The sequence below is a fragment of the Hylobates moloch genome, unplaced genomic scaffold (assembly GCF_009828535.3).
Source record: "Hylobates moloch isolate HMO894 unplaced genomic scaffold, HMol_V3 SCAFFOLD_15, whole genome shotgun sequence".
Classification (NCBI taxonomy): domain Eukaryota; kingdom Metazoa; phylum Chordata; class Mammalia; order Primates; family Hylobatidae; genus Hylobates; species Hylobates moloch.
In genome coordinates, this window is record NW_026652290.1 from 44,259,382 (window position 1) to 44,271,840 (window position 12,459).

Here is a 12,459-nt window from a genome sequence, read left to right on the forward strand (position 1 = left end):
GGGCGCGGCTGGGCCTCGGGGGCGGGCGGCGGGGCGCGGGCCGGGGCGTCCTCCCAGCGTCCCTGCCCCGCGCCGCGCACCCTTCGGGGCCGCGCGCCCTCCCTGCGGCCGGCCCGGCGTGGCGGGGCTCGGCGACTTTGGGGGAAAGTGGAGCAAAGTGTGGATCCAGGGGGTGCGGAGGGGGAGAGACAGCTGCCTGTGGGACCCGCGGGCTGCGCGGGAGTCGGCGCGTTCGCGGGGCCGCGGGGCAGGTGGGCGGGGGCCGGACGGTCCGGGGCGCAGGGGCAGGGGCTGCTCCCGAGGGGACCGGCCGTGCTGCCTTCGCAGGGAATTTTCACCCAAAGTGAAGGGCTGCGGGGCCCGCGTGAAAGAGCAGCCCCCGTTTCCCCAGGCCTCAGCTCCCTCCGTAATGAGGAAGCTGCAGTAGGACCCTGAGGCTGGGTCTCGGTGACTCCAAGTGTGCCAGGTGACATCTCGGAGGCGAGCTTTTCTGAGCTGGCAGTCGAGCCACTTGCACACCCGCCTTTATTTCTCGCAACAGTGTGTTTCTCTTGAGCGGTTTCATTGCCTACATTCTGCATTGGAAAATAGAAGCAGGCACAATGTATACTTTGAATGCTTTCCATATATTTTGCTGTTGTGCTTTTGCTGTTGGACGAATTAATTGATAAAAGATAATGACAGAGTCGTTCGTTGGAACGTAGACTGTAAATTTAGAATAAAAATATGCGTTTTGTGGTTTATGTTTCTTTTTCTGAATGTTTAAAAAATGTTTGATGAACAGGTTATCTTGACATAGATTTCTTTAACCCACACGTGTAAATCCGAAAACGCACTGGGCGATGACATTATGTAAGCTGTATTAAAGAAAACTACTGACCCGTTTATAAATGGCAAATAAATGAATTTTGCCACAATTGTGGTGTGTAAAGTTATATAGGCTTACGTCATGGATTTTATTGATTCCAGATATCAGGAATTATTGTGCCTTTCATTCTTAAGGCACCTCTCCCCTGTCTGTGGGATGCTGATTAAGGAAGATGCCAAACGTTCAGCAAAGTGTTCTCAGCCGTGGACTATATTGAGTATTTCAGAGAACACTTTAAAATAAGTAAAGGTTTTGTATCCAATAATAAAATGAAGACTGAAGCCCTTAAAGGGTTGTTAACAAAACAGTCTGATGTCTAGAGTTGAAAGTTCCATTCACCTTTGGGAGGGTGGAGAAGTGACTAGCAATTTTAGCTACTACCTTTTTTTGTTGTTGTTAAAAATTCAAACGTGTCAGGTTATAGTCTCCGAGAATATTAAGGGGCTAGATTAAAATTTTTGCAAATATGGACACTAATAAAAATGTAGGTCACCTGTGTCTTACAAGCCAGCCTGTGAATTATGTCTCGTAATTGAAGAGTGAGTAGATCCTTGGTTTTACTCTTGTCCGAAGAGTTTCTTCACTTGTGCTGTGCAGTTAAACTTATTAGCTGGGAAACCCTAATTAAAAATGTATGACTGCATTCTTACTGAGTAAAACACTCATATTTTTCTTTCAAAATTTCAAGGCTTATTTGCTAGTAGAATTTATTGTAAGTATCTTCAGAGTTTCATAACTTACTGGATCCAGTATTTTTTAATTTTTTCATATATTAGGGGTAGTATATCAATAGTTTGGTTTTAGAGTTCATTTACTTTTACTTGTCTCTATACATTTCTATGGAATTTTTTTACGAGCTTTATTTGTATTTAGTAAAACTTTTAAAATATCCTTAACTTTATGATGTGCTCTCTACCTCCCCATTATTATGAATTGAGTGCTTACTCTAATAACCTGTATGCTTTTTAGATCTTTTACTAGAACAAAATTCTTTCTCAAGTAAAATAGGGCTAAGTAGATAGCAGCTGAAAGTATTTTAATATAATGCCACACTGGGATTAATGTTCCAAGTTATATAATTCATAGAATTATCACCCTTGTTTTTATAATCAGAATTCATTATTGGGTACTTATTGATTTAAGATAATTAGAGCAGTCTTGTTATGAAGTTTTTTGGTTTTTTTTTTTTGAAACGGAGTCTCTGTCACCCAGGCTGGAGTGCAGTGGTGTGATCTCGGCTCACTGCAACCTCTGCCTCCGTGGTTCAAGTAATTCTCCTGCCTCAGCCTCCCGAGTAAGCTGGGATTACTGGCATCTGCCACCACGCCTGGCTGATTTTTGTATTTTTAGTAGAGACAGGGTTTCCATCATGTTGGCCAGGCTGGCCTTGAACTCCTGACCTCGGGTAATCTGCCTTCCTCGGCCTCCCAAAGTGCTAGGATTACAGGCATGAGCCACCACACCTGGCCGCTGTGAAGATTTTAATTCTAAACTGTAGACGTGGGCATGTTTGATGTTAACTTGTCTTAACTGTAGAAGGTGAGTAAGTTCAGTCTTAGAGAACAATGATAACTTCTGCATGAGAATATTTTTAGATCTCTTTGTGTTCAGGTAGTAAAAGAGGTTAGGTGCTTCTAGAATACTACATGGAAGGTAGAGCCACTGTCTGAGGAGGGTTAACAGGCATAGTTTGGTGGTGGGTTGTGGTGAGGTATTAGCCAAAAGCTACGGGAAGTGGAGATTTGTTTAAAGTTGTATGTTTCGACTTTGAAAATTTCCACGAATTTTGCAACTTACTCCATAGTAGATCAGTGTGTGTTATATAATTTTTTTTAAAATTTACACTTACAGTTGGGTATAATTAATACTCTGGGAAGATTCTGCAGTTTAACCTGATACTTGGAGTATCCCTGGCACGTCTCTTCGTATTGCCAGGTGCAGGTGGCCTCATTTGAGAGGGAAAGTGTAGTAGATGAGAGCTTGGACTTTGGAGACAAACAAATTCGAGTTCTTTCTCTGGATTCATTTCCTTGTGTGTAGAACAGAGTTAATAATGCCTGCCTCATAGGAAGGATTTTGTGAAGATTTAAACCATGTGGTGGATCAGGCACATAGGAAACATTTCATAAGTTGTAGTGGCTGTCATTATTAGTACTATGCCCCTGTGATCTTTCTTTACTAGGGGGAATTTCTAGTAATGTTCAGTGTTAAGAAGCAGTGGTGGTGGCAATTTCTGAATTGCCTGCAAATGGCTGCTTGAATCAATCGTGCTCTTCCCCAGAGAGAATTTTCCGTTGGAACTGCTGGCCATTTTTGGAGGTATATTAACTCCCCCACTACAGTGTCAGTATATTACCAAGTGCATCCTGTGGCACCCGCTGAGGCTACCAGGAATCTGTGCACATCTTGGAGGGCGTGACGTGCCTCCAGGGGTTGAGACTGACCATGCATAGAGTGGACTGGAACCAGTAGCTGGCTGGTTTTGTTGTTGTTGTTCAATTAACCAAAAAAGTTTGGTTTTTAGTACAGTTAACATTTTTTGAGAACCTATTATATGCTAAATGCTGCGCTTAAGTACTTCTAATGACTTCATTTCGTTCCGTTTTCCCAACAGCTTTGTTCGATCAGTGGTGATTTCCCAGATTTCTTGAGTTAATGCAGAGTGATAGCCTAAGGCGTACAGTATCCTGGCGGGATTGCTGCGTTTTCTAAATGCTTAAATATTTCCAGTTTACACCCGGGGAGTGGGTTAGTCACTGGAAAAACGACATTTATTTTATGACAGTGATAAACAGCAGTTATAACCGTAACCTTTTTGTAATTTATGACAATATGTGAAAGAGGCCATAAGACAGATTGTTACCTCATTTTGTGAATGAAACCTTGAGATCTAGATAAGTGGCATGCCCCAAATCATGTAAGTAATGACAGAGCTGGGTCAAGGGCCCAGGTCTTTTGACCCTTATATATTGTATTCTGTCAATTTTCTTATTAAAAAAATTTCCTATTATTGTGCAATAGGAAAACTGGAGAGAGTGAAGGTTATGTTTCTCAGGAACCATTGTGTGATCACTAGAGTTCTCATCCTGGAATCTGTGAGCTCCACTTCTCCCTTTAAAATCAGTCACCATAACTTTCTTTTTAAAGACAAAACAAAACCAATGAGGAGAGAATATAGTTTGAAGCTGTTTTGTATTTTTTTTCCAGGAGGAGAAGGACCATATAATTCTAGTATGTTAAATGAGTAGTCTCGATGTAGGGATAATATTTATAGATACAATTTAGCCCTGCCAAAAGTCTGTTTATAATGATGAATAGTAAATGAAGAAACTTACATTTTGCATTACTGAATGAGCTTGACTTTCTCTTTTCCCCGAATAGGAAGGGAAAAGGCCGAGGCATCAGCGTATGAAGACCGCAGAGACAATCCCGAGTACAGTTGTGAACGGCATTGCTGCTAGGCTCCTCCTGCAGATCATCTGAAATGAACTTCTCTTACTGATTTTTATTGGCCTAGAGCCAGGAGTACTGCATTCAGTTGACTTTCAGGGTAAAAAGAAAACAGTCCTGGTTGTTGTCATCATAAACATATGGACCAGTGTGATGGTGAAATGAGATGAGGCTCCGCAATGGAACTGTAGCCACTGCTTTAGCATTTATCACTTCCTTCCTTACTTTGTCTTGGTATACTACATGGCAAAATGGGAAAGGTAAGAAAAATGACTTGGAAAATGTGCATGAAATGTACTAGGCTTTTTGCTTGGTTAAGGTGCCTAAATGCTTAGGTCAAATACCCTGGCAACCTGCATGTTACATGCTATCTGCTGGCAGTTTCTTTCTGATATAAAAATGAAACAGTATTCTTGGACAGAGGACACAGAATTTCTAATTCCAGTGGGGCTTGTTTTGTTTTCAGTTTCTTATAATTGTACTTGGAGAAACAGATACTGATCAGTGGTTTATATTCTAAAAGACAGCCAAGTTGAATAATAAAGACTTTTGTTTTGGCATTTTGTTCTTTTTACTAAACATAATTAAGTGTTTAATAAGCTTCCTTGTACCAAGTGTTGCATAAAACACTTAAAAGGACACAATTAGTGCCTTCGTGAGATTTACATGCTAATTATGCTAATGATTGGGTGCTATGTAGTTAATGATTTAAACTGCATGCATTGACAGATTACTCCTTAGGCAAAAGTATTTAAGAAGGGATAAGTAGAAATTCTGATTGGAATATTAAAACATTTTTAAAAAATTAATTATGTTTAGACTGTTGAACCGTGTTTTAAAGAGAAGCTATCTGTTCATTGACTAGAATTATATAATTTTAGGGTAACGTATTTATTTGCTTTTTTTTTTTAAGAGAAACTACTTGAAGTAAATTCCTACCCATACTTCTTACTTGTCTCCTTTCCTTTGATTAATCTAAGGAATGTTGATGATGAGAAGAAAGATGGAAATGTTGAGGTGGTTGCATATTTGGTTTGTTAGAATATCTGTCATCACCTGGGCTATTTGAAGCTGCTGTTGCTGATGTTGCTTTATTGACTCATATGAAGACAACTGAAAAGATTGCTTTGTGACCTTATTTTTTTCTGATGTGTGTTTACATCCATGTCTATATATACATATTGCATATGTATATATCTGTATGTGCATGTATATGTTAAAAATCTGATATAAGTAAAAGCATGCTCTGTGCTTTGAGCAAGTAGAGTCTTTTCCCGTTCTTTGTCTTTCTCTGAGTTGGGCTCTAATTTTGGGGGAACTCTTGGGGGAAAATGAATGAAAAACTTGCTAAAGTCCTTTTTGCTTTATATGCAAATATGTACATTTTAGAATTCATGTTTTTATTGTACTAAATGAGAAGGCTTAATCAGGAGGTGCTTTCTTTTTGTTTGTTTTTGAGACAGGGTTTCACTCTGTCACCTAGGCTAGAGTGCAGTGGCAAGACCTCGGCTCACTGCAACCTCTCTGCCTCCTGGGTTCGGGCAATTCTTGTGCCTCAGCCACAGGAGTAGCTGGGACTACAGGCACAGGCCATCACGCCCGGCCAATCAAGAAGCAGTTTGAATAGTTAATCAAACTATTGATTGTCCCTGACATGAACAAAACAAATGACTGGCTATTAAAAGTCTGTTTATGAAATAAGAGGGTTGTTGAGCAGAAAAGTATGTTTTTTTTTTTATTAGGAAGCTTACCTATTCAGAGAATTATAGTAGTAGAGAAACTTGACCCTTTTCACTGTGCCTTATTTGAAAGATGACAGGTCTTGGAATCTCCATTTTATTTTCCTTGTTTCATATGTAAAGGCCTTATAATAAGCATAATTATTAAGCTGTCTTTAGAATGAAAATTAATTTAAAAAAAAGATTCTTTCTCTACACAGTGTTAGATGCACACACACAGTCTGTTAACTTTGATCATCATTCTCTGAATAGCTCCATAATTCTTCTTTGCAAACTTCTGCTCTGATTTTCTACTTAGTGTTTTTTCCAGACTCTTCCAGGTATCAACACAGGTTTCTGGTTATGGTTACATAAAATCTTCTGTGTTAAATGTTATCGTTTCTGTAGCCACTTAAACTGTTGGGCATTTGGATTCTTTCTAGATAGTTCTGGCAGTCAGACAGCCTGGGTTTTCCAGAGAAGTCCTGATTTGAAAGACTCAATTCTAATATACCCATAAACCACGTGCTCTGATTTTTATTTTGAAAGTGTGGTTTCTATAATCTTTGACATTGCTAGACTAATGGGTTTTTTTTGTGTGTTTTTTTCATTCATTCATGGGTCCCTTACATGTACCTATCTTGCGCCTAGCCCTATATTATATGCTATTAATAAGAAAAGCAATAAGTAATTTTATGCCTTTGAGCAGCTCAGGGACTGGTCAGGGAAAGATGCATGTAAACAAATTTACCATCAGATAGAGTTAGATAGAAACAATAACAGTGCTTGCCTGTAAGTGTATTATATGTATTTTAATCCTCATAACAACGATTGGAGATATTATCCCCTTTCTGTAAATGGAGAAACCAAGGCGGAGTGACTGAGAAACTTACCAAGGTCATATGTTAAGTAGTGGAGTTAAAGTTTGAATTCAGGCAGCCTCATTCAAGAGCTTATGCTCTTAGCTATTGGTCTGTTGCTCAGAAAAGCAGAAGCAGAGGCTACTAATTCTTCAGGTGCTTTACACAGGAGGTAGAATGTGAAGGATGAATGTGAAGCCCAAGCCAGGCAGAGTGGGGAACACTGGGCATATCAGGTCCAGGGAGCTGCATGTGCAGCTACAAGTTCTGAAGGGGAGTAGAGTATTCATCCTTTGGAATTGTGAGATGCTCATTAATACCAGCACATAGGACTTAGACCCTCTCAGTGTTTAGCTGGTAATCACAGTACTGCAAGCTTCTTGTATTGGTTCAAACCCTGACAGCGCACCAACAGACAACACGAGGCGGTGTGGAGCAACATGCTGTGTTTTTTTTGTTTTTTTTACTTTTTTTTAATTTAATTTAATTTTATTATTATTATTATACTTTAAGTTTTAGGGTACATGTGCACAATGTGCAGGTTTGTTACATATGTATCCATGTGCCATGTTGTTTTGCTGCACCCATTAACTCATCATTTAGCATTAGGTATATCTCGTAATGCTATCCCTACCCCCTCCCCCCACCCCACAACAGTCCCCGGAGTGTGATGTTCCCCTTCCTGTGTCCATGTGTTCTCATTGTTCAATTCCCACCTATGAGTGAGAACATGCATTTGGTTTTTTGTCCTGGCAATAGTTTACTGAGAATGAGATGATTTCCGGTTTCATCCATGTCCCTACAAAGGACATGAACTCATCATTTTTTGCAGGCAGGCTGAGGCCTAACATGGTGTCAGCCCCAAGTGAGGACCGGGCAAAGGTTTTATATTCTCCTGTCAATAAAAAGTGTCCTAGTCTGACGTAACTGCTACGTTGTACCCAGGTGACCCCTTTCTCAATCTTCAGGGGTACGTGTCTTCCAGCCGGCTCTCTTCCTGCTTCTGCTGTCTTGCTGGCGCAAGTTGCACCTTGGGACTGACTGGGCCTGAGAAGGGAGGAGTTATTCATCTCCTTAAGCTTTCAGGCCCCGGGGAGAATCTTTAAAGTACAGTTCCTAGAAGTACTGGTTTGACAAAGTCCTCATTCACCACTTGAAAGAATACATGAGCTGGTCCAGGGGATTGGCATAAGTGGGGGAGTATGTCAGGAATCCTGCCAGGGAATCTGTGGTGCAAGACAGAGTAACAGTTTCAGCGGGATATACTGGATTCCCACATAAAAATGAGGCAGATTTCCAATTATGTGGAATGGACAAATTGGGACAGTTGTAGGTGGGTGTTGTGAGAGTGGGGCAGGAGTAGTTACATGTCCGTCTTGCTGGGAGGAGCGTGGCTCCTGATGAACCTCCTGCTGTGGTCAGGTGCAATCTAGACCCTGGGCGAGACTGATGAAGCAGTCACGGGTCCCTGTCCGTGGGGACAGAGACTGGTATCATTTTTGCAGTGCCCGATCCAGTGGTGCTTAGTAAACATGTAGTAAACATTTGTTAGATAAATGATTGATTCCTTCAGCAAAAATGTATTTAAACAGTTTTAAACAGCTTGAGATATAATTTACATACTATACAATTCATCCATTTAAAGTGTACAATGAATTGGTTTTTGGTATATTCACAGATGTGTATCCATAACCACAGTCAATTTTAGAGCGTTTTTATCACCTCAAAAAGGAATCCTATACCCTTTAGCTATTACTGTCCTAATCCCTACCTCCCTCCCTCCACTAATTTTTCTGTCTCTATAGATTTCCCTATTCTGGATTTTCAGATAAATGTAATCATGTAGTATGTGGTCTTTTGTGACTGGCTTCTTTCACTTAGTGTAATCTTTGCAATGTTCACCTGTGTTGTGGCAGATCACTTCACAGTGGGGTTACTTCACAGTACACAGAAAGGATGTGTGCTTCGTCCCTTCTTACAGCTGAATAATAGTCCCTTGTATGGATGTACCACACTGTTTATCCATCCATCCGCTGGTGAACTTTGGGTTATTTCTACGTTTTGGCTATTATGAATAATGCTGCTATAAACATTGAGGTGCATGTTTCTGTGTGGACATGTGTTTTTATTTTTCTTGGGTATTTACCAAGGAGTAGAATTGCTGGGTCCTATCATAACTCTATTTTGTTTAATCATTTGAGGAATTACCAGACTTTTTCAAAGTGATGAGACCTGTACACATTCTTATTCTTTTACTTCGATCTGTTTATCTTTGAATTTACTGTGTGTCTCCTGTAGACAACATATAATTGGATCATGCTTTTTAAAATCCAGTCTGACACTCTCTGTGTTTTGATTGGGTTGTATATTCATACATACTTAATGATATTACTAATATAACTGGATTCATTTCTGTCATCTGATTTTTTGTTTTTCCTGTGCCTCATGTCTTTTTTGTTCTTGTATTCCTCCCTTATTGCTTTTTTTTGCATTGATTGAATTCTAATATAGCATTTTAATTTCATTAATGACTTTTTCACTACTTTTGAGTATTTTTAGTAGTCTCTCAACAGAATCAGCTTTAGATTTATACTAGCTTAATTTTAGTAATATATAGGAGTGTTGCTCCTATGTAGGTCTGTTCCTTTTTACCCTTTTGGGGGGTATTGTTATACTTATTACATCTGTTAATGTTGCAAACCAAACAATATATTGTTATAATTATTGTTTTTATGTGTTATTATTTCCTTAGCCCATTACAGTTTTTTTCCACCTACCTCCTCTGTGCTATTACTGGCAATTATATTACTGACATATTTCTACATATTATGGACCCAGCAATGAATTATATAAATATTTTATACAATTGACTTTTTAAATCAGTTAACAGAAAGAAGAAAAAATACATTAATAGTGTATATTCTAATTTCATAATTATTGCTGCTTTTTATGTGGATTTGAACCATGATCTGGGGTCACTTCCTTTCAGCCTGAAGAATTTCCCTTAGTGTTTCTTATAAGGCATGTCTGCTAACAATGAATTCCCTCAGTTTTTGTTTATTTAGGTATGTCTTTATTTCACCTTTATTTTTGAAAGATAGCTTTTCTGGACATAGGATTCTTGGTTAACAAGGGCTTTTGTTGTTTTTGAGCACTGTGTTTGATTGCATTGCCTTTGTCATCTATTATTTCTGCTGAGAAGTCAGCTATTAATCTTACGGAAGTTCCCTTGTAAGTAATGTCGTTTTTCTCTTGCAGCTTTCAAGATTTTCTTGTGTTTGACTTTTTTCATTTCCACCATGTGTTTGTGGGTCTCTTTTATTGACCCTGTTTGGAGTCTGTTGAGCTTCCTGGGTGAATAGCTTATTGTTTTTCAGTAAATTTGGGAAGTATTAAGTCATTATTTTGAATTTTTTTCTTCTCCTTTCTCTCTCCTTTCCTTCTGGTCTTCCCATTACACGTGTGGTGGTGTGCTTATTGGTGTTCCACCTTTCTCTGAGGCTGTGTTCATTTTTCATTTTTCATTTTTTTTTCTCCCTCTTGAGCTTACGTAATCTCTACCAACCTGCCTTCAAGTTTGCTAATTCTTTCTCCATTGTGTTCAAATCTATTCTTGAGGCATGTATTAGTTAGGGTTCATCAGAGAAACAGAACGCGCACACACACACACACACACACACACACAAACACATGTGCACGCACACACTGGAAGATTTATTATAGGAACTGGCACATGTGATTATGGAGGCCAAGAGGTCCTGGAATCTGCCGTCTGCAAGCTGGAGAACCAGGAAAGCTGGTGGTGTAATTCAGTCTCAGTCCAAAGGCCTGAGGATAAGGGAGCCAATGATGAAAGTCCCAGTTCAAGTTCAAAGGCCGGAGGACCAGCTGGGCTGATATCTGAGGGCGGGATATCTTAACTCAGACCAGAAACAAATTTGTCCTTCCTCCAAATTTTTGATCTACTCAGGATCTTAGTAGATTGGATGATACCCACCCACATTGGTGAGGGTCATCTTCTTTCCTCAGTCTACAGATTCAAATACTAATCTCCTCTAGAAATACCTTCACAGACATATCCAGAAATAATGTTTTATCACCTGTCTGGGCATTCCTTAGCCCCGTGAGATTGATACGTAAAATTAACCATCACAAGGTCCTCTGGTGAATTTTTACTTCTATTGTACTTTTCAACTCCAGAATTTCCATTTGGTTCTTTCTTAAAATTTCTCTCTTATTATTAATAGTTTATATTTGATGCCTCTTTGTCATACCTTCTTTTACTTCTTCAATTAAATTTTCTTTTAGTTCTGTGAGTTTATTTATAATGGCTGATTTGAAATCCTTTTAAAAATAAATCCTGGCCGGGCATGGTGGCTCATGCCTGTAATCCCAGCAGTTTGGGAGGCTGAGGCAGGTGGATCACCGGAGGTCAGGAGTTCGAGACCAGCCTAGGCAATACGGCAAAATCCCATCTCTACTAAAAAAATTAGCTGGGCGTGGTGGTGGGCACCTGTAATCCCAGCTACCGGGGAGGCTGAGGCAAGGAGAATTGCTTGAACCCAGGAGGCGGAGGTTGCAGTGAGCCAAGATCGCCCCACTGCACTCCAGTCAGGGTGACAGAGCTAGACTTCATCTCAAAAAATAAAAATAAATAAATAAATAAATCCAACATCTAGTTCATCTAGTTGTACTCACAGGCAGTTTCTGTTACCTGCTTGGTTTTTTTTTCCCTGTTTGGTGTATTGGTTGTATTTTTCTGTTTCTTTGGACATCTCCTAATTTTTTTATTGGAAACTGGACATTTTAGAGAAATGTATTTTAGCAACCTGGGGTACTAAAGTCCCCTTCACGTGTTATTATTTGCTGATTTATTTGTTTAGTGGCTGGCTGGAGCTTCAGTTCTTGGTTTGCCCACACTCACCCTAGGATGCCCCTTTACTCTTTCTGAGACTCCTACACTAATTACCAGCTGATTGTTTTATTGTTTACACCAATGCCCTGGGGCATAAATTCTGCTACAAACTAAATTGTGGTTCCTTTTTTTTTTCTTTTCCACCTATAATGTATTCTGTGATAAAATTGTGATTCCTTTGAAGAAATAGTTTCTAAGGTCAGTGTCCGATATTTTTCTGACCCCAGGAGGACTCCTCCTTTCCACCTCTTTTGCAGGTTCTGTCCTGCAAGCTAGTTCCCACACTCTAGGCCGTATCTTCACTAGATCCACAATTCTCCCCATTCTCTCACCACAAGCCCAAACTTCTCCAGGCGCTGTTGCAAATGAAGCCCCTTCTTTGGGAAGAGATCAGGAGCTGTTGTATGGCTTCAGGCAAGATTTCTGAGTCTTGAGGTGGGGCTGAGGATAATGACAGATTTTTCTCTGAGTGGCAGCCCCACTCTAGGAGCTGAGCACTAAGTGGAGAGGCCAGGAGGTTGAGGTTCTTGTGGCTGTGCTTTTCCAGGTGTGGAAACACTGCCTTCCAAGCCCAGGAAGGGCTGTCGGGGCCCTAATATTCTCAGCACACTGCACCCAATGTAGAGCCTGCATTCCATCAGCAGGGGT

At 40.1% G+C, this 12,459-nt stretch overlaps 1 protein-coding gene across 1 annotated transcript in view; it reads left to right on the top strand.

Moving 5' to 3' along the window:
• The window catches only part of MGAT4A (alpha-1,3-mannosyl-glycoprotein 4-beta-N-acetylglucosaminyltransferase A), a 113,278-nt gene that overhangs the window by 617 nt on the left and 100,202 nt on the right, over positions 1-12,459 (top strand). The window contains exon 2 of the mRNA XM_032178739.2: positions 4,250-4,578. Within this exon, the coding sequence (XP_032034630.1) occupies positions 4,485-4,578 (94 nt within the window). The 5' untranslated portion in view covers positions 4,250-4,484. The remainder of the gene's footprint in view (positions 1-4,249; positions 4,579-12,459) is intronic.